Source organism: Sinocyclocheilus rhinocerous, unplaced genomic scaffold (genome assembly GCF_001515625.1).
Source record: "Sinocyclocheilus rhinocerous isolate Xijiao unplaced genomic scaffold, SAMN03320098_v1.1 scaffold1635, whole genome shotgun sequence".
NCBI lineage: Eukaryota > Metazoa > Chordata > Actinopteri > Cypriniformes > Cyprinidae > Sinocyclocheilus > Sinocyclocheilus rhinocerous.
Window position 1 is genome coordinate 795,463 of NW_015627629.1, and position 19,162 is coordinate 814,624.

Here is a 19,162-nt window from a genome sequence, read left to right on the forward strand (position 1 = left end):
ATTTTTTTGGCAAAAAAACAAATAGTTGACACTACAACCCCTTTATTCATTTTGCAGACTAGTATATTTTTTTTATAAAGAAAAATAAAACGGTAAATACTAAAATAAGTGAATTAAGGCATCACCACACATGAAATCCGCTATAGAAAAAGTATACTGCATTCCTAATCAACAAAGTGTAGCATTCAGAGCATTTTATCTCATTTCTCCATATATGAATTAATTTAAATTAAGATTTTCTCTCATAATCCATGCAGAAGACGTGAAAAATCTTCCCAGCTTTGCGTGGATCTGGTTATAATACAAAACCAAAGATGTCTCTTCTTGCATGTTACGCAAGCATGTTTGAGGTTCCATTAGAACCAATGAGGCTGGTGCATGTTAAGCACTTACGGTTCAGCTTTTACTATATTTGATGAGCTCTATGTATGTGCACTGATCAATGCTTTTATGTGAATAAAAGCCTAAATTAAATATTTTTTATCACATTCAAGTAATCTTGTCTCTTCAAAAGAATTTGAATCCATCCATTCAAATGGATGACTTTTACAATGTCTTTATGCACCTTTTGAAGCAGTAAAGTTTTGAGGAAATTTTTTAATATTTTCATTTGTGTTTCAAAGATGAATGAAAGTCTTATGGGTTTGGAACAAGATGAGAGTGAGTAATTGCTGAATAAAATATACATAATGTCATGAGGTGGCAAAAACAAGACCTTTGACCTCTCCTTACCCTGAAATCTTTGGCAGAGCGGCGGTATTCTGCCACATCACAGATGGCTAGCATACCACCCATGGAGCTGTAGTTGAACTGCTGCAGGTGCTCGTGGATCAGCCTATGGAACCGCACTCCCAGCTCAGTCAAGACTGTGTCCACATTCTTACCATCCATGGACCGCCGCACACGCTCCACCTGCTTGCTCACATAGGCACACACCTTTGAGCATGCCTTGAAGAAAGAGCACAGGACAGATGACATATTACACACAACAAAATCAAGCAGAATGTGGCTACTAATACTAAAAATTATTCTACAGAGTTAACAGTGCGTTAACAGAGTCTTAATATTTCTTATTCTGTTATTCATAGAATCTTTTCACTGCACTGATATAAGTTTCACAAGACAATTACATGATTTTAAGATCTTACTGTAGTGTACTGTATCATGACATTGTTCTCATCTTCTGGCTTGAAGTCTGTTTTCTTCTGTTCAGTCACCAGGATGTGCTTCATCTGGCCTATCATGCAGTTTAGTGTCCTAAAAACAAGGAAACAGGTCACAGAAATTGCATTCAATGGCAACGATGAAGACAAAGATATGCTTTGATTGAGAATGAAGCTCCATTAAACAGAGATTTCTGAGAGTTTTGAACCAACCGATCAATCCCGGTGTCCAGCTTCACCTCCATCTGTTCGATCACCTCCTTCTTCTTGTGCAGGCACTCCGTCAACTTAGGAGAGGAGCTACAGGGGTTAGAGTTCAAACAAATGTCACGGTAAAGACACCAGTCAGCGGTCGCAGAGACAAAAGCTAGTAAAACAAAGTCGGTCAAACTCACCTAATAAGAGGCATAAGATGATCATTAAACTGCTTATCAAAGAGGTGAAAGATTGTGTTGGCCTGCTGAACCACATCCAAAAAGTAGAGGTTGGCATTTTTGGCATCTGGAGATGGGATGGCTGTGCAAGTCAAAATACAAATAAAAGAGTATTGTCGTGTTCAGATGCATTCATGTGATTTGGTGAAAATGTGTCTGATTAGCAGTGGAGCTAATGCTGCCTTCAAGTCATGTAAGAATTATCATATTTACAACATCAGCATCACAATGTTGGAGTAAGAAACTTTAAATGAACTCTCATTGCCTCTCTTGACTTGATTTTTATGAATGCAAAGCACTACAGTTTCACTTACACATAATAATAGCTTACTACTTAAACCTAATGGCACACAGCTACACTGGGACACACTTGTGGATAAATTAATCTTCTTCCTGTGGTCATCATGTAAAGAACAAACTCAACATAAACCATGTGACCCATGACTAGCTGACAGGGACTAAACTGAACTGCACAACTCTGTAAAATTCTGCAGGACTACAAGAATTTGAATGACTACAAGAAATCCACTTTGTAGGATTACAAGAATCATAAAACACGCAAATTAATTAGACATCTAATGGGTATCATTTGTATTTCATTATGTTTCACTAAAAAGCTCCTGTCTTTTTCAGGAAAAAAAAATTGATCATTGTGTCAATTTGACTTCAACTCCATTTAAACCAAGGCTGTATTAAAATTTTAAAATTTTTAATGTTTTTCAGTACATTATAGTTTTTAATTTAGTTTTTATATTGACGGGAAAACATGCTTTTTGTGTAATGGACTGTATACAGTATCTGGATTCCCCCAATTTGTAAATAACATAGTTCCCACTGCACTAACAAATTTCTATGATTTCTCATGGGGTCATGAAGATTATTTGGTTAATATTTTTTAAAACTTATTTTAATTCATTTTCAGACTGATTCAATAATAAATAATTCAGACAATCTTGTGAACTGGTCTGGTTCACACATCATTGTCTTTTATCTTAGCAAGTTTAACTCTATACAAGAGCAATATCCATCTGATTAAATATGTTAGAACAGAGCATAACTAGAAAAAATGACATTCACAATAGAAATTTCCATGATTTTAATATTTTAATCTGAAAATTCCCTGATATTTAGGTTCTCTCTAGATCAGGGGTGTCAAACTCAATGTATGGAGGGCCGGAGCCTTGCAGAGTTTTGTTCCAACCCTACTCCAACACACATTTCATGTAGTTTTCAAATAAGCCTGAAGGATTTGATTAGTTGGATCAGGTGTGTTTAATTAGGGTTGAATCTAAACTCTGCAGGGCTCCGGCCCTCCAGAAATTGAGTTTGACACCCCTGTTCTAGATGGACGTTTATTTTATTTATTAACCTTTATTTATTTATTTTTACCATTTTTAGAAAGTCATGGTAAGTTACAAGAAGTTCAACCTTTTAAAAATGTCTCAGGCCTTCCCTTTTTTCATTTCATTGCACTGTTTCTTGTGTTCCGCTTTGCATCGGTGTTTGGCCTTTCTCCATAATGGTAGTAATTCTCATAATTTAAAAATGCAGTAATATTTTCCAGTTATTTGTCAATGAAAATGTTTTTTAAAATGTAATTTTCGACTTTTTCAGTTTAGTTTACGATAATAACCTTGATTTGAACAAACCCGTAATTGCATTACTGTGCAACATTTTACTATCAACCGTTCCGTGTTTGCCATACCTGACAGCCCAATTTCAAGCGCATAGTCTATATGGTCCACACACAGGTACTCCACCAAAAGCAGGAAAATGGAGAAGGCATTTTTTGGTAGATCTGCTGGGTCTGACAACTGCAACAAAGACAGAAAAATGATCCATCATGCTAATATCAGCCCACAACTTCCAATAGAAACAAAAGACTAGAGGTGTTTTTGTACTAAAGTAGTGCTTAAAATTCATATACCTTGTTGCATCTTTCAAAGGCATGTCGGGTTTCCTGCAACAGGTTGACTACAACCTCTTGTGAGAGGAAAGTCTCTCCATGTGTGTCAATACTGGGTCCCAGAGGCAGGTTAGTGCGTTGTCTGATCCTCTCTTTTAGCTCCTGCATACTGTCAAAATGAGGACAAGAGAAGGCAGTAATGGTAAAAGATCTATACAAGACATGTATCTGAAAAACCAGCTCTAAGGTTTCAGAGTAACTCTGGAAAAAGAATGGGGGAAAAACCAACCAACCAACCAACAGTTCCTCACCTTCCAGTGCCTACAGGACGTTTTTGGTGGTTCTTAGAGTCATAAAAGCGCTGAAGGATCAAGCCACTGCGGTTTTGCAGATATTGTCGCTCCATGTCTATGTAGCTCTCCAGATAACAGGAGAATATATTTTTTATCAGTTTAGATAGAAAAGTGTGCTTGTCTGAGCCCAAGTTAAAGTCTGTGAGCTTAGCAGCCAGTGCCGTTGTCCTAAAAACAAATGGGTTATGACAGTTCAAAGCTGGTGTTCAGTAAAGCAAATTAATTTGACAAACATTTGAGACTTTAAACCATTTCAGACAAGACAAAAACAGGGTTTTATGAGAGCAAAATGAACAATTGTAATAATTAATAATAATGAAATTCTGATTGATACCGTGAATAGAGGTCATAGAGGTTCTTGAGGTATTGCTCCACATCAGAGTGGCGTGTCTCCTCTAGTCTTTCTTTGACATGAGTCTAAAATCATAAGTCAGTTTATGAGTCAATTAATGTGGCACCTGTCCACACCAGCAGGTAAAGTTACAGCAGGAGTCGGCGTCTCTCTTGCCTCCCCTGAGCCCATTGAGTTTTAACAGACCCCCTAAAACATGTGGTGGGTAATGGAGAGTGAATGGGGAAAAGTCACATGAGAGGAGGCAATGCCTCCATCGCGATATGATTGGATACGACTGGTTATGATCGGCTGTGATTGGTTCATGCGATAAATCCCGCCTCTTGTGTTTGTGCACGTTCCGCATTCACGAATCAGTCTGAATGAACAATATAATGGCATTAATTATGAAGACTAATTAAAAAAAAATTTGTAAACAACTCACACACTTAGATATAACCACTTTATGTCATGTCAAAATAAGACTTGAAATGGCCTGAAAACATGATCTGTGGGAGTTTTTAGAAAATAATCAGCTTGGTGAAGTTTAAGGTAAATCTCTGTGTCTGTGTTTTACTGAGCTTCGATGACTGATGACTGAAAAAAAAAAAAATCAATCAAAAATAGTTAAAAGTTAACAATTAAAAAGAATAGCTGCCTTTAATAATTATATTGAATACATGTAAAATGCTTAAAAACAGTAACTTGAGATTCATACTGGGCTTTAATAAATAGAATATTGATTACATTGTTAATGTAAAAATACAAAATATAAATTAATTGTTTTTTTGTTTGTTTCCTCTTTTTCTGATAGTGTAAGTAATGTGATTGTGTCATGAATTTACATTTGATTTAAAAAAAAATAATCTTTGCCTCCTTATTTCAGAACACCACTGCACACCACATATATATCAGCAGCAATGGCTATATTCATGGCAAAAAAACTATAAATTATATCACTCAATCAACTCAATCGATATCCTTTCAATACAATATTTACAATAATTTAACAATTGTCTTAAAAACTCAACATACTAAAAAAAACAAAAACAATATAAACTAAAATAACAATAACAACAATAATACCAAAAACAATTATGTAGAGTCTTTCAACTTACTATATGACAAAAATTCTAAAATTATTTCAAGAGAAACCTTTTTAACTATGTCCATTAAAGGTGCAGTAGGACATCTTGAAAAATGCTAACTTTTTCTGTGCAAATCGCCGTCCAAGGCTATGCCTCCTGAATGCATGAACGCGCACAGACCTGACGACCAGAGACAACATTACTACAATACATCATGTGTCATTCACCGGTGAGAAAACTTTATAGTACAGTTAGTAACAGTACTACAATATCAAGAAAGGAAGGAAGGTCAGGTTGTTGATGTTTGCCTGCCATTCTCGCTCTGTCTGCACAGCGAACGTGAATGCACTGATGACGTATTCGGTCTGCGCGAACAGGGTGTGCAGAGGTATGCAAATACATGTTGACAGGCAGGTAGGAAAGCCTATCATAATGTTCGGACCAAAAAGTTTGATTGGATCTACAGATTTTTTTATTGCTCACCAGGCAAAATTTCATTTGTTCATGTCTCTTATATAAAGCATGAGCAACAGCCTTAGCAAGCACAATTATATCATTTGTTAATGTGTACATGTGTTACGAACCTGTATCCTATTCTCAAAGATGCTCTGAATGAGTTTAGCCATGACAGTCTCTGGACTGCAGAAAACCTCTCCAACCTGTTTATTAACCCGCTGACACAGAATGGCAATGTCTTCAAATACATCATTCCGCATGTACGCTCCCTACAAACACCAAAAGACATGGGTGATATAACAGACAAACATTTAGCCTCTTGATAGATATGTAAATAGAACAGAAACACTCTCAGTCTCAGATTCAGTCTGGTACCTCTTGGCATTGCTTGATGTAGACATCCACACAGTGGGCATAACCCTGTAATAAATAAGATAAGAAATAATAATTTCATATTATAAATGGAACAAATGTCCAAAATAAAAAGTATTATGATCCTGAGGGCTCTTCACTGTATCTCCCAACAAACCTTAAAATGTAGCAGGACTGCTGCCACCTCACGCATGCGCCCAATCTCTCCCCTTCGCTGAGCTGCTGTGAACTCCTGGATCAGCTGACGCTCAAGGTCATGATATTTACCTTTCAAATAAACACAGGTCTTATGTTAACACTGCATATTTAGCAGATGTGTAAATAACATTGCCGTCTTGTTTAGTCTACAGCTGCTTACTTGCTATCTTGGCCTTGACATCAGAAAATCTGAATTGGGACATAACGAGGAAAACAAGCATGGAAAAGAGAGAAGAACAGAGGGAATTTTAAACAAATCTATTTTCAGACCACTAAAAATGATCAGTGAGAGAATATCACAACAAGCATGTTTGAACTTTTGCTTAGATCTCAGATGTTTAATGTTTTTGATACCTTAATGTCTCAGTCAAAACAAACTATGTGAATGAAGAAATTTTCACTTGTTATGTCTTGGCCAATGCATTACCACATTTGCTTGCTTTGAATTTTGCCTTTTCTTTTCAAAAATTTTGCAATTCCATTCAGTGGAGCTAGTGGTGCAGAACTTCCACTCGGCATGCATGCAGTGCACATGCATTCATTTTGTCATCAAAATAATTTTAAACAAATCTATTTTCAGACCACTAAAAATGATCAGTGAGAGAATATCACAACAAGCATGTTTGAACTTTTGCGTAGATCTCAGACACAGTCAAAACAAACTATGTGAATGAAGAAATTTTCACTTGTTATGTCTTGGCCAATGCATTACCACATTTGCTTGCTTTGAATTTTGCCTTTTCTTTTCAAAAATTTTGCAATTCCATTCAGTGGAGCTAGTGGTGCAGAACTTCCACTCGGCATGCATGCAGTGCACATGCATTCATTTTGTCATCAAAATAGGACGCGTGCAGTACGATTTTTCTAGGTCTCTCAGGTTGAACATGCAAACATAATTTTTGTGCCATAATTATTTGTTCTGAAGAGATGGCAACATCGACCCGGGCTATTGTTTCACAGTCGAAATGGTAAAAAAAAGGAACAACAACAGGTACCAGAATCCACAGTAACAAGAGAGAGCAGTGTTGACAAGTGCTTGGGAGAGAGGGTTAAGAGATACCTGCAACTCTAGTTTAATCAAGTACTTAGACATTTTTATTGATCATAATGGAGAGAAACAGCACAGATACTGGACAAAGATGAAACTTTCTACTTTGCATGTGTTGAGCACCTGTGTACGTGCATGCTATCAAATGGAGTATACTTTGAAAGGTTATGTGTTTGGTCTTATCCATACACTAAGCATACCAAAGTAAAACCAATGTATTAAAAACCAAAGTATGCTTTGGCCTTTAATGCGCAATCAATGCTGTTTATATGATCTCTTGTACAGCACAACATTGTACACTGTTCCCCAAACCTCCAAGATCGGGGCCAAGTCACTTACCTATCAAACGGCAGCTCCTGAGCAATCAGGTGCAACTTCTGAATGATGTCTGCAGCTTCTTTTATCTGTTTGGGATGAGAACAGACCATGGTGAGAGAGGGAAAATGGTCACTACAGGACAGGCACCTTAATACACAAACATAGGCCAGAGGCAGCACCCTTAAATCTGGGGATCGGCTTACGGTAAATCTGTCCCTCTCGTGTATGTCCCTCACTCTTCTTGTCCACCATGAGGATGATAAGAGCTAGCTCAGCCCCGCACACCTGAACCTCATCATCATCAGACCTTAACTCCCGTCCGTCAGCCGCTGCCCAGCCAACACCTTATGCTCACTCATGACTATTAAGAATGGACTATGGCTAATCCCTGAGTAAATCACCTCCCATAATCTGTCCCCACAGGCAGGTAGGAGGTCTGGGCAAAAACAGGACCCTGACAAGAAGCCCCCACCTCTACCTTCAAGCCCGATGGACGAGGAGAAGAAAAAGGCGATCCGAAAGGCCATGCCGTCCATATATCCTCTTTTCCCACTCTCCTTTTCCTGCCTGCCTAAGCTAACATCATTATTGTGCTCCCGTGAGGTGGATCCATCCCTTTTCCTCTCTCCTCGCCGAGGTTTTCTAAGTATCTGTCCCCCAGCTAAGATTAGCTAAATCCCATGTAAGTGATGTAGCCGTCTCCCAGCAGTAGGGGGTTTTACCGGCGCTTGTCTCCTCACTGCCTGGGCCCGGCCCTCCCTTTCACAGGGATTAACCCAGCCTTCATTCCTTCCATTTCCCTTCCCTCCTTTCCCCCCCTCAGCTATTCACCGGCAGCTCCTCTCACTTCCCCTCTTTTCTCTTCTGGAGGTGTGTACGTCTTGAGAAATACTGAAATGTCTGGCGGGTATATTCCCACATGGCTCTCTGGAAGCATGTTGGTGGCCTTATGCTAATAGCATCAGAAGATGTAAGACTTGCCACCCAGGGTTGGTCACATCACTACCGAGTGACTTGAAAGATTAATTTATAAAGTGGCATTTCCAATTAAGTTGGCGTACATCAACATCTGAGCAGGCCACATATATTAGCCTCAGGCATCCATTATGTTGGTATGCGTACGCACAAAATTTTATCGGCTTTGGTTGCAACAGTTGTTTCGGGTACAACTTCAACATGGAACTCTGTCCAGAAAATCCTGTTTTTCCAAAAAATCTGAAATCTATAGGCAACATTGATATATGCCCACAGTTACTCACCTGGATCTGGCCTGTTATGGGTAGAGTTGCACCAGCTGTTCGTAAGTTCTTACTTAAATTGGTACATAAAGTCCACGCTAGGGGCTTAGTAACTACTAGCTAGTTTGTAACTAAATATGTACTTAATTTGGTTGCACCATTTAGTTCTTAAGGCAGAACTAGAACTAGGTAGCTAGTAGGACATAAACTCTCCATAAAGTAATGCGTAGTCACATAATAACGGCATTTACCTTCAATGATCCAATAGCAGCCTTCAAATTTGGTGAATCTTCAAACTGATGAATCTCAGTTTATCCTGTTAAAGTTGATTTTAACTTCAATTTCCCCTCATGTAACTAACAGTAAAAATAAGCTTCTATTGAAATATAATACTTCATCGTGAAACAACATGTGTAAATAACATTCAGACACTATTTATTTCTCCTTACATTTACAAATACTGATATAAAAAAGCATACGTGACATTTATTTACTAAAATTGATTTTATTTGATATGCACAATGCACACATAGGTGTGGTGTTTAGACCAAGTCCATGTTGAAGAGCCACTAACAAGTCACTTGTTCACATAATGTTCTCTAAAAATGTAAAATAGTGAAAATGTCATTATTTTCATTTATCTCTAAATGACTAAAATCTGTCAGGTGACGCATGAGTTTACTGACGCAATTCCATCAATGTGTTTTATTCCAACCCTGAAGTTTCCGTAAATATTTACTTCATTAGCGTAATTATGCAAATATTTAATGGTGCATAAGTTATAACTTAGTGCCTCTATACGTTGCAACTAACTTTCCCACAGCTGGTGCAAACGGCCCCTCACTTATTTATTTTTAGCCTATGACAATGCATGCCTAGTTATGAATAAATAACCAGCTCATCGGCCAAAATGGCATTATCTCCCACAAATGACGACGACTAAGAGAAACTACACCATACAAACATTTTACAACACAACTAACTGTAATCCTCAAAAGATGGCACATTCATGTACAACATTGTATGTCTGATGCCACACAACAACTGAATTTACTCAGATCATGCCCAAGATTCTGAATGATGTAGCTACACTTGAAATTAAACTGACATGAAACTGACTTTTTTTTAACGCAGAAAATCAATGAAAATATAGGCCAATATTTAATTGTAGCCCTTTGTATCATTTGTGGTTTGAATGTGGTCCTCTCAGGTTCTGAAGTTGAGTACTTAAGATGTAGTATTACTAGGCAGTCTATCTAAATCTGACCTTGTCCGGATTGTTGAAGACATCACTGCGCAGTTCTCCATCCAGGAACTCGTTGAAGTATGTCATGAGTCTCTGAGCCTCCACTGCCCTCTGTCTTGGTGTATTGACTCCTTCTAGCTGATCTCCCAGATGACACACCTTGGTGGCCACGTAACTGATATGTTCGTCCAACTCCTGGAAGTGCTGGAAGGCTACCTTTGAAACAAACATGACAAGAAAGTGAAGGTCATATAGGGTACATTTATAGGCACATGTAATGTAATTCAGTGTGAAGTAACATATGGCTACCCAAATGGTTCAAAGATCCCCTTGTCTTTTGACATCTTAAAATAAATGCAAAATTGTATAGGCCACTGACTTGGTTGCTTCTTTGCAGGTCTTGGACCTTGTGGGCAAACTCCTTGGCTTCACGGTGACATTGCTGCTCCAACTTCTCCACCTTCCTTTGAATCCTTTCATCCAGCTGTTTTAGTTCCTCAATGTGGTTGACAAACTCTTCCAGCAACCTGGAACCAAAGACATGACATTAAAGAACTGCAGGCAGCAAAGCCCAATTTCTGTCTTGACAAGCATTTTAAATACTTTAAACACATTAAAGGGAATACAACACTACACATTCGTAGCCTTTGATTTTTTTCCCCTTACGTCCATTTATATTGTCATTCTTGGCGTCTTGCAGCAAAAACCTAATTTAGTTTCACAACACCTCTGTATTCTAAAACTTGTAAGCATATAGTTCATGCAGTACATGCATAGCCTACATAATGATGCAACATTACCACTATAATTTATTATTACGTACTTGCCACATAAGCCTTGCAAAAAGGCTTAAACATAACATTTATGTTTGCCTTGTAATGGATAATAATAGATGCTTGCTGTCAACACTTTATTTTTGAGTATGCAAGAACAGTACAGTATGTATGCTCAAAAAGGAGGGTTGATAAATCTGAAGCTGAAATTTGAAATCTGAAGCTTGTTTAAAAGTTTGGGGTCAGTAAGTTTTTTTTTTTTTTATGAAAGAAAATTAATACTTGCATAATGCATTCAAAAGTGCCAGTGAAGACTTTTACATTATTACAAAAAATATTTTATATATATTTTACCAAATAAAAATTTGTACATATGGTCAGGTTTTCTTGCTTTCATAAGAATGCTGTTCTTAACATACTCAAATCAAGCTGGATAACATGATCATCAGATTTTACAGATATGTGGTTCCAAATACAAAAATGTATATTCATTTTTTCAATTAAACAATTGCTGACAATTTAATTTACTATGGAAAAAAAGCCTAAGAAATGCAAGCTCACAAGTGGCCACACACTTTGAATCCCACAGTATGTTGAAATTTGTTCATATGGCCTACGTGGATAATAGTTACTTGCCAAAAGGAGGAGAATCGCTGACAACCAGAACTCTGGAGTCATTTTCATACATGAAAAGTTCACTAGAGCAGAGGCTTCGGTGAGCGCTCCAAAGAACACTCTGTGTCCACAGAACACTGAAAAAAAAATCTATATCACAGTCTGATTTGCGCAATGTAGGCTTACGTCCCAAATTAAGTTAGCTTGGCTAGCATGTAATCTGTGAGGAAATGTTATATAAAACCTGACCAATCATATGAAAATGCCTGTAGCTCTGTTCCCAGTTCCTGAAACCAGCTCATCGGCAGGGATCAGTATATGCTGGGCTGAGATGCATTTATCTTTCATGAATGCTTCTCCAAATAGATGCCGAAAAAATCTGAGAGACTGATCTCAAACTGTGAAGCGAAAAAAGCATCCAGGGAGAGCATCTTATTTGTCAAGATCACATAAGCACTTACCTCGGCAGCAAATCAGCTAATGGCCTGTTACCATAAATTGTGGTACTTCATAGAAAGAGCCTCTCTGTGGGTGTGCGCGTACATATTTAGGAAACCTCGCGCATACAACCAAAAGCTTCGTCAGCTGCATTTCAAAGAACTTGTAGGACAGCAAAGTCAAAAGCTCCAACTCAGCAAGTTTGGATTCTCTGGGTGGTAGCAAAACATTCTGAAGTGATGAGTATATAATCTCATATCACCGTAATTCCCTAAACGCGGCTGGCAGCTTAAGTTCTTTTTCCTCTCCATCTTTTCCCCTCAAATTTGTTCTCTTCCATCATTTGTAAGTCAATGGTTTGCCCAGCTCACAACAGCCTCTTCATGGTGGGTTATTTGAGAGCTTGGTGTAAAATTTGGGGAGATGTTTCTGCTCTGGCAGTCAAAAGCACTTTTGCCGTGTCCGTGTGTGTTCAAGTAAACTTCTGGTCTTTTTTATGCTTTTGTCTCTGACAGTGAAATGACTGTCAAACTAGTCAAACTTCAACAAAATTATATGTTGTGATTACATCCACACTATAAATTTATTATAAAAGGATCTTTAAAAAGTTTTTGGACACTTTTGAATTTCACTGCATTAGAAAATTAAATATATGTGGCAAAACAAGTGGCATTTGCAAATAAATCATTTTATATGTTTTCCCTCAACTAACTTTACTAACTATACTTATGAGGTCAGTTAAGTTCACACAGGTGTCCTAACAGAGTCCAACATTTGACCATCACAAAGTGCCCAAACTATCTGTCTTCATTTTAAACAATATTGTTTTATCTATTTAAACTTCTTTTATTTTACCTTATTTTTGTGAAATGTGTTTTTTTAAAGGGTTTGTGCTATATTTCTTTAAAAGCATCTTTTTATTAGGCAACAGCAAGTTTAAAGGGGTCATATGATGCTATTTTAAAGATCATTATTTTGTGTATTTGGTGTAACAGAATATGTTGACATGCTTTAATGTTCAAAAAACACATTATTTTTCAAATACTGTACATTATTGTAGGTCCTCTTTGCCCCGCCTCTCTCAAACACGTCGTTTTCAACAAAGCCCCCTCCTTTGACAAGCACAGTCTGCTCTGATTGGCCAGCTGAACCAGTGCATTGTGCGTTTTAGGTAGGCATGGTTGACTCTTAACTTTTATAAAGAATATCTCTTTGGATTTGAGACTTTAGTCTTTGCAACTTTACAGATCTTCTTTATGCACCAAGAGCTTGTAACACTCCAAAGAGAAAGGAAAAATTGAAATCGCATCATATGACCCCTTTAAGTGTGGTTTAGGCTTGTAAATACTTTTTTGGGCCACTGTATGTATAACTAGGCCCAGAACATGCCAGATCTTTTCTTTTTGCATTTTCTGCTTTTATTTAGAAAAAAATATTTAAAATGAATTTAAATCAAATGTGCTAAATAGGGCTAAGACTATTAGGATCTGGTATCTAAAAGCATGAATTTTTTCTTAGTATTGTTAATAAACAAATAGAAATCTGTGTTTAATGTGTATAAGTAAAAAATTACGATTTATATATTGCATACACAGCATGAATGCACTTCACACATATAAACTGCATATAGTCTTCTTAGGAATTTAAGTAATGCAATAGCTGCAGAGCTGAAAATGAATACAATCTAAAAACTACACTACCAATCAAAAGCATATGTGCATTTACTCTTACTTTATTAAAGGGATCATATGATGCGATTTCAAGTTTTCCTTTCTCTTTGGAGTGTTACAAGCTCTTGGTGCATAAAGAAGATCTGTAAAGTTGCAAAGACTAAAGTCTCAAAACCAAAGAGATATAAATAAAAATGTTAATTCAATCTTATATTTCAGCTTCTATAAGGTAGCCAATAATTACAACTGCACACTCTGAGCTTCTCATTACCAATTTCATGAGGTGCATCTTAAGATTCTTTTTGTACAGTATTGAACGGCTTGCCATCTACACTGACACCTTGTTTTCAATTAGAAGACAACTCAACAATTTCAAGAAGAAAATCATACGTATGCAAAAGTTTGTTTGTTTAAAAAAACTAATTTCAAACATTTAAGCATAAGGCTTTAGATCAAATGGTATTTAAGCATAAGGCTTTAGATCAAACATACATTTACAGTCAAACGACTTGTGGTGTATGTTTATGACCTTTATAAATATTTTTGACTCACTTTTTTGGGTGGTTTTCCAGGTAAGGACATTTTCTGTGAAGGAACATTAGCGTACTGCGTATTGCATTCTGTGCAGTGTGTACTGCATACGGTCTTTTACTTTAAAGCGGCTTTTTAGAATAGAATACTTACTGTTATTCCTTTTTTCTGCATCTGTACTGTATATAGTATTTGTACCTTGTACAGTATGCAAACAAATTTTCTGCATGGAATACTTGGATGATATACTACATTTGCCAAATTGTGGCGTATACAACTGCCAAATCGCATGCCAGAAAGAGTAGGATGCTATTATGAATTCAGCCATAGTTATATAAAGCTGACTGTTTATGCATAATGCCTATAATGTATATTGCATAGTTTTCTTGTATGTAAGTACTCCACTCCAAACGTAGCCAATAAAACAGCATGCAGTATGCAGCAGTAAACATTGCAGTTGTATTCTACTCTGTTGTCATAAGACCCTAGTCCTGTCTCAATACCCACACTTGTCTACTGAAGCTACATATTTCCGGTGTTTGGCCCAAGTGTTTAGTTGTGCATGAAGACCACAAGTGTGTTTAAAACTTTTGATGACCCGATGGGACACACTTACATCATAGTGTTGTAAAAATGCTTGTTTTTACAGAGCTTTATATGCATATTTCGAATACTTTGCACTTTAAAATAAACTTCTGAATGTCTGTTCAGTAGTTCCTATGTAACAAACAACACAATGTCTAATTACGTTTTACTACCTTCACTTTATTTTCTTATACTGGAAAGTTTTCCATGAAATCGTGCGATTTCGGGGCACATGAGTTCCTGAACATGATGAATGGTTGGATATGCTTAATGGCCATTCACACCAAGGATGATAACTTTAACTGTAAAGTTTTAATTATCGCTCGAATTCTATGAGAATAGGGAAGTCCACACCATAACTATAACAACAGCTGCTGACACAAATTATATTGTTAAGCATAGTCACAGTGTTCAGAACAATTTTTGGAATATTTTTCAGAAAACATTTTTTTCCAGCTGATGAATGATAAAAAACATTGACAATCAGCCAATCAGAATCCACCCGACTTAACATTTAAAGTGGCAGATGACGTAACTGTAGCGCATGCTTATTATAAACAGAATGTTATCATGCATTGTTGTGGATGCTAATATAGTTATCGTTATAGTTATCATTATAGTTATTGTTCTTGGTGTGAACGGCCCTTTAGCAAGTATTATTGGCGTACCAATATTGGCATACCAACAGCCCTTTAGCAATAATATTGGCAGTAATATAATATTGGTAAAAGTGGTATTAGAGATGTAATTATTTGTGAAAGGCATTGAGCTTTGGCATTTTTCCTGAGACAGTTTTGCACGTTTTACTTCCTGTCACGTACACATGTAAAGTCAAGTTGAACACATTGCACTGTGGCATACAGTATGTAGTAAGTTATCTGGGTTTTCCATGAAAACAGAAAATGCAAACAGCGCTCTTTCTACAGAAACAGTTTGATTGGAATGTTTTTCCCAAAATAGCCAATTTTTTCTTTTTTTTCTTTTGTTATGTTTTTTTAATTCAGGCGATTCCCAACAGTTGAGTTCCGTGCCAAATCCTTGGCTGGAACTCAGTATGTGGCTGTTCCGGAGGACTGCATCATACCCCAGCTTCTGCTGATAGAGTTGGGCCTGGTGGATGCTGACAAACCTTACGTCGAAGTACGGGACGACTGTGCCCGTCAGCACCGCTCACCGGCTGTGGAGCTCCGTCTGGATGGCCCGGGTGGGAGAACCCTCTGGCCCGTGCTCACAGTCACTCAGGGAGTGTTAATCCTAGCCTGCCTTCCTCTAGTGGAAGCACCTCCTGAGCCTCGGCCACCTCTCCCCAGCCTGGCCTCAGTCTCTAAGGGCTTAGCTCTTTTGTTAGGCCTGCAGGATTTCCTTTGTGGCCCTGGAGGTAAACCAGAGCCTGATGTGCTGGCCTCCCGTTTGGCTGCTCTTCCCTCCGTGCTCCTGCAGGTTTGCCCTTTGGGGAGGCCACTGGACACCCCTCCTCCTGCTGGATCAGTGCCTGCTGCTGTGGCTCCAAGCCCAGGGGGGGCTCAAAAGCAGCCAGCCTGGAAGGCAGGGGTCCATCGAGGCAGGGCTGTAGTAAGTGTGGCCCTTACCGAGAAGGTGAGGTCCATGCAGTACGGCAAGAGTAGTCAACAAGATATCTGGGATGTGTACGGCATGGTCATGTGCAAAGTTAGTCCTCATCCTATATACTGAACATTTAGTTTGATTTGTGTTATATTTGGTTATAAACTTGCATTACATTTATTACTTCATGTTTTTCAGTGTGAGGTTGAAGGTGTTCTGCCCAATGTGATCGTCACCCTCACACTCCCACACAACGGTTCGCCCCTGCAGGACATTCTTGTCCATCCCTGTGTGACGTCTCTGGATGCAAGCCTTCTTACCGCCTGCAGTGTGGACGAGAATGACAGTTCCGCCTTTTCAGGGCCATACAAGTTCCCTTTCTCACCACCTCTGGAGCTTTTCAGACTCTGTAGTTACACCTCACAGGTAAAGCATATTCTGGCAATAGTTTGTCTTATGTTTTGTCTCAAAAATGTACCATTCAAAAGTTTGGAATCGGTAAGATTAAAAAAAAAAGTTTTTGAAAGAAGTCTCTTATTTGATCAAAAATATAGCAAAATTTTAATTAGCTGTTTTCTATTTTAATATCATTTAAAATGTAATTTACTCCTGTGATGGCAAAGCTTAATTTTCAGCATCATTACTCTCATCAGTGTCACATGATGTTTCAGAAATAATTCTAATATGCTGAAATGACTTTTTTGAATCATCAACGTCGATAAGCATTTTTTTGCAGAACTCTCTGATGAAAGGAAAGCTCAAAAGAGCAGCATTTGTTTGAAATAGAATGATTCCATTTATAAATTACTTGACTATCACTTTTAATCAATTTCATACATCCTTGCTGAATAAAAGTATTCATTTATTTAAAAAAACAAAAACTGACAACAGACATCTGAACAACAGTGTGTACGTGTTTATTACTCTCATCAGTGTCACATGATGTTTCAGAAATAATTCTAATATGCTGAAATGACTTTTTTGAATCATCAACGTCGATAAGCATTTTTTTGCAGAACTCTCTGATGAAAGGAAAGCTCAAAAGAGCAGCATTTGTTTGAAATAGAATTATTCCATTTATAAATTACTTGACTATCACTTTTAATCAATTTCATACATCCTTGCTGAATAAAAGTATTCATTTATTTAAAAAAACAAAAACTGACAACAGACATCTGAACAACAGTGTGTACGTGTTTTACTTTAATTCTCTCTCATTATGGTACACACACACACACTAAAAGCTGTAGTGTGCTTATAACTTTTTTGAGGTACCTGTGCCACCAATTCTTGGCTCCTTCAAGCTGAAAGCAGAGGAGAATCATTTGAAGGTCAATGTCGTCTTGAAGCTCCATGAAAGTGTCAAAAACAGCTTTGAGTACTGCGACGCACACATTCCATTTTTCAACCAGTAAGTTACACTAATTTGTAGTAAAACGCTTAATTCTATACTGTAGATGTGTTGGGCAGGGTTCAGCATTTACACTGTCAGATAGTTATAATGGCTCTTTATCTAGTTGTCTGTCTTTAGCTGGTACTGTTGTGCTTATAAATGGTACACTGGCTGTTATAGTGCCCTTGTACGTGCTTATTCACAGGAATCTAATGGGAAGTGTGGAGGTCAAAGTGAGCTCAGGACAGCTTGAGGTGTCTAAAGAGAAGAACCTACTGGTTTGGGTCCTTGGTATGTACTGTATGTTCTTAATATTCCATGATATTTCAATTTATTGTTATTATTTATAATTATATTACTGACATATGTCTTTTTACCTCCTCAGGTCAGAAGTTTCCAAAGTCCCGTGAAGCAACACTGGAGGGAACTGTTCATTTTTCAGGGACTGTTGCTGGACCGACAGACCCTCTGTGCACAGGACTCACCGCATATATAAAAGTGAGGGTGAATTCAGCATCAACTGATTTGTTCTTTATATAATAAGATACTAAGACTCAGTTTATTGCACAGGATGTCTGTATTAATGTATTTAATAACAGCTCATGTCATCTGTCACTGTGTTCTTTCCAGCTTTATTTCCGTGTGCCAGATTTGACTTTGTCTGGTTGCTGTGTGGACCAACACTCAGTGCAGGTTTACTCATCTGCCAAACCACGTATTGTCACAAGTGAGTGGTAACTAAAACTAAAACTATCAAAATAATTTTTGTTAATTGAAATAAAATAGAATATAAATTTTAGATACAAATTTAGAGATTAGATAAAAAAAACTTAAAATAGAAAAATATTGCCTTGCCAGCTAAGTGAAATAAAATGTTTAAACTGAAGAACTAAAATGACTAAACCTGAAATAAAATGAATAAATGCTAAATAGAAATATATTTTAAAAAAAGCTGTCAAAAAAATAATAAATACTATAATAGTATATAAAAAAAATCGAAAATAACACAGTTCAGTGATGATTGCATGTTGAAATAAGTTCACAGTGGCTTATTGACATGAAAAAAATAAATGACTGTTGAAATTAACCTATATACGTTTTTTTTTTCTTTAGCACGAGAGCTGGTCTCCTCCGAATATTACATTTGGAACTCCACAGGTGACGCCCCGGTGTCCTCTGGACTCATGGTGCTGTGACAGCATCTCATTGATGCACACCGACCTTAATAAATCATTGTAGATATTAAACAAAGATCAGGCACTAAATTATATTCTGTACGGAAATGTTGCCTCTGACAAATGTTGCTTTCAGTGTTAACTTACATTTACAGTGTGACTATCATATACAGTATGGTTTTTCCTAATCTGTCAAAATATGAAATACTCAGCGTCTCACAGAATGTGTCTTTTGTGTGAATATGACTCCTTTATTTAGCTGAAAATG

At 37.4% G+C, this 19,162-nt stretch overlaps 2 protein-coding genes across 2 annotated transcripts; one reads left to right on the forward strand and one right to left on the reverse strand.

The window, feature by feature from the left end:
- Nucleotides 1–557: 557 nt before the first annotated feature.
- LOC107732614 (exocyst complex component 5-like) lies at nt 558–12,084 on the reverse strand. Its single transcript, XM_016544004.1, has 17 exons — nt 12,032–12,084; nt 10,531–10,678; nt 10,173–10,367; nt 7,689–7,753; nt 6,462–6,490; nt 6,261–6,370; nt 6,107–6,151; nt 5,860–6,000; nt 4,191–4,273; nt 3,815–4,024; nt 3,525–3,672; nt 3,303–3,411; nt 1,559–1,679; nt 1,377–1,463; nt 1,149–1,257; nt 648–948; nt 558–565 (listed from the first exon to the last, which is right to left on the reverse strand). The coding sequence occupies exons 1-17, from the start codon at nt 12,082–12,084 to the stop codon at nt 558–560; spliced, it is 1,962 nt and encodes a 653-aa protein (XP_016399490.1).
- A 621-nt stretch (nt 12,085–12,705) lies between these two features.
- On the forward strand, nt 12,706–19,162 carry LOC107732621 (AP-5 complex subunit mu-1-like). Its single transcript, XM_016544018.1, has 8 exons — nt 12,706–12,710; nt 15,768–16,431; nt 16,525–16,752; nt 17,598–17,737; nt 17,925–18,010; nt 18,105–18,217; nt 18,350–18,446; nt 18,833–19,162. The coding sequence occupies exons 1-8, from the start codon at nt 12,706–12,708 to the stop codon at nt 18,913–18,915; spliced, it is 1,416 nt and encodes a 471-aa protein (XP_016399504.1). The 3' UTR covers nt 18,916–19,162.

Excerpts from the sequence above, each read along its gene's own strand:
- LOC107732621 (XM_016544018.1), top strand. Across the intron at positions 16,753-17,597 it reads TCTGTAGTTACACCTCACAG|GTACCTGTGCCACCAATTCT; the intron begins GTAAAGCATATT and ends AACTTTTTTGAG. Across the intron at positions 17,738-17,924 it reads CACATTCCATTTTTCAACCA|GAATCTAATGGGAAGTGTGG; the intron begins GTAAGTTACACT and ends GCTTATTCACAG.
- LOC107732614 (XM_016544004.1), bottom strand. The coding sequence starts at position 12,084 with ATGTACGCGCACACCCACAGAGAGGCTCTTTCTATGAAGTACCACAAT. Across the intron at positions 6,371-6,461 it reads TGTCAAGGCCAAGATAGCAA|GTAAATATCATGACCTTGAG; the intron begins GTAAGCAGCTGT and ends TTTATTTGAAAG. Across the intron at positions 6,001-6,106 it reads ACATCAAGCAATGCCAAGAG|GGAGCGTACATGCGGAATGA; the intron begins GTACCAGACTGA and ends TGGTGTTTGTAG.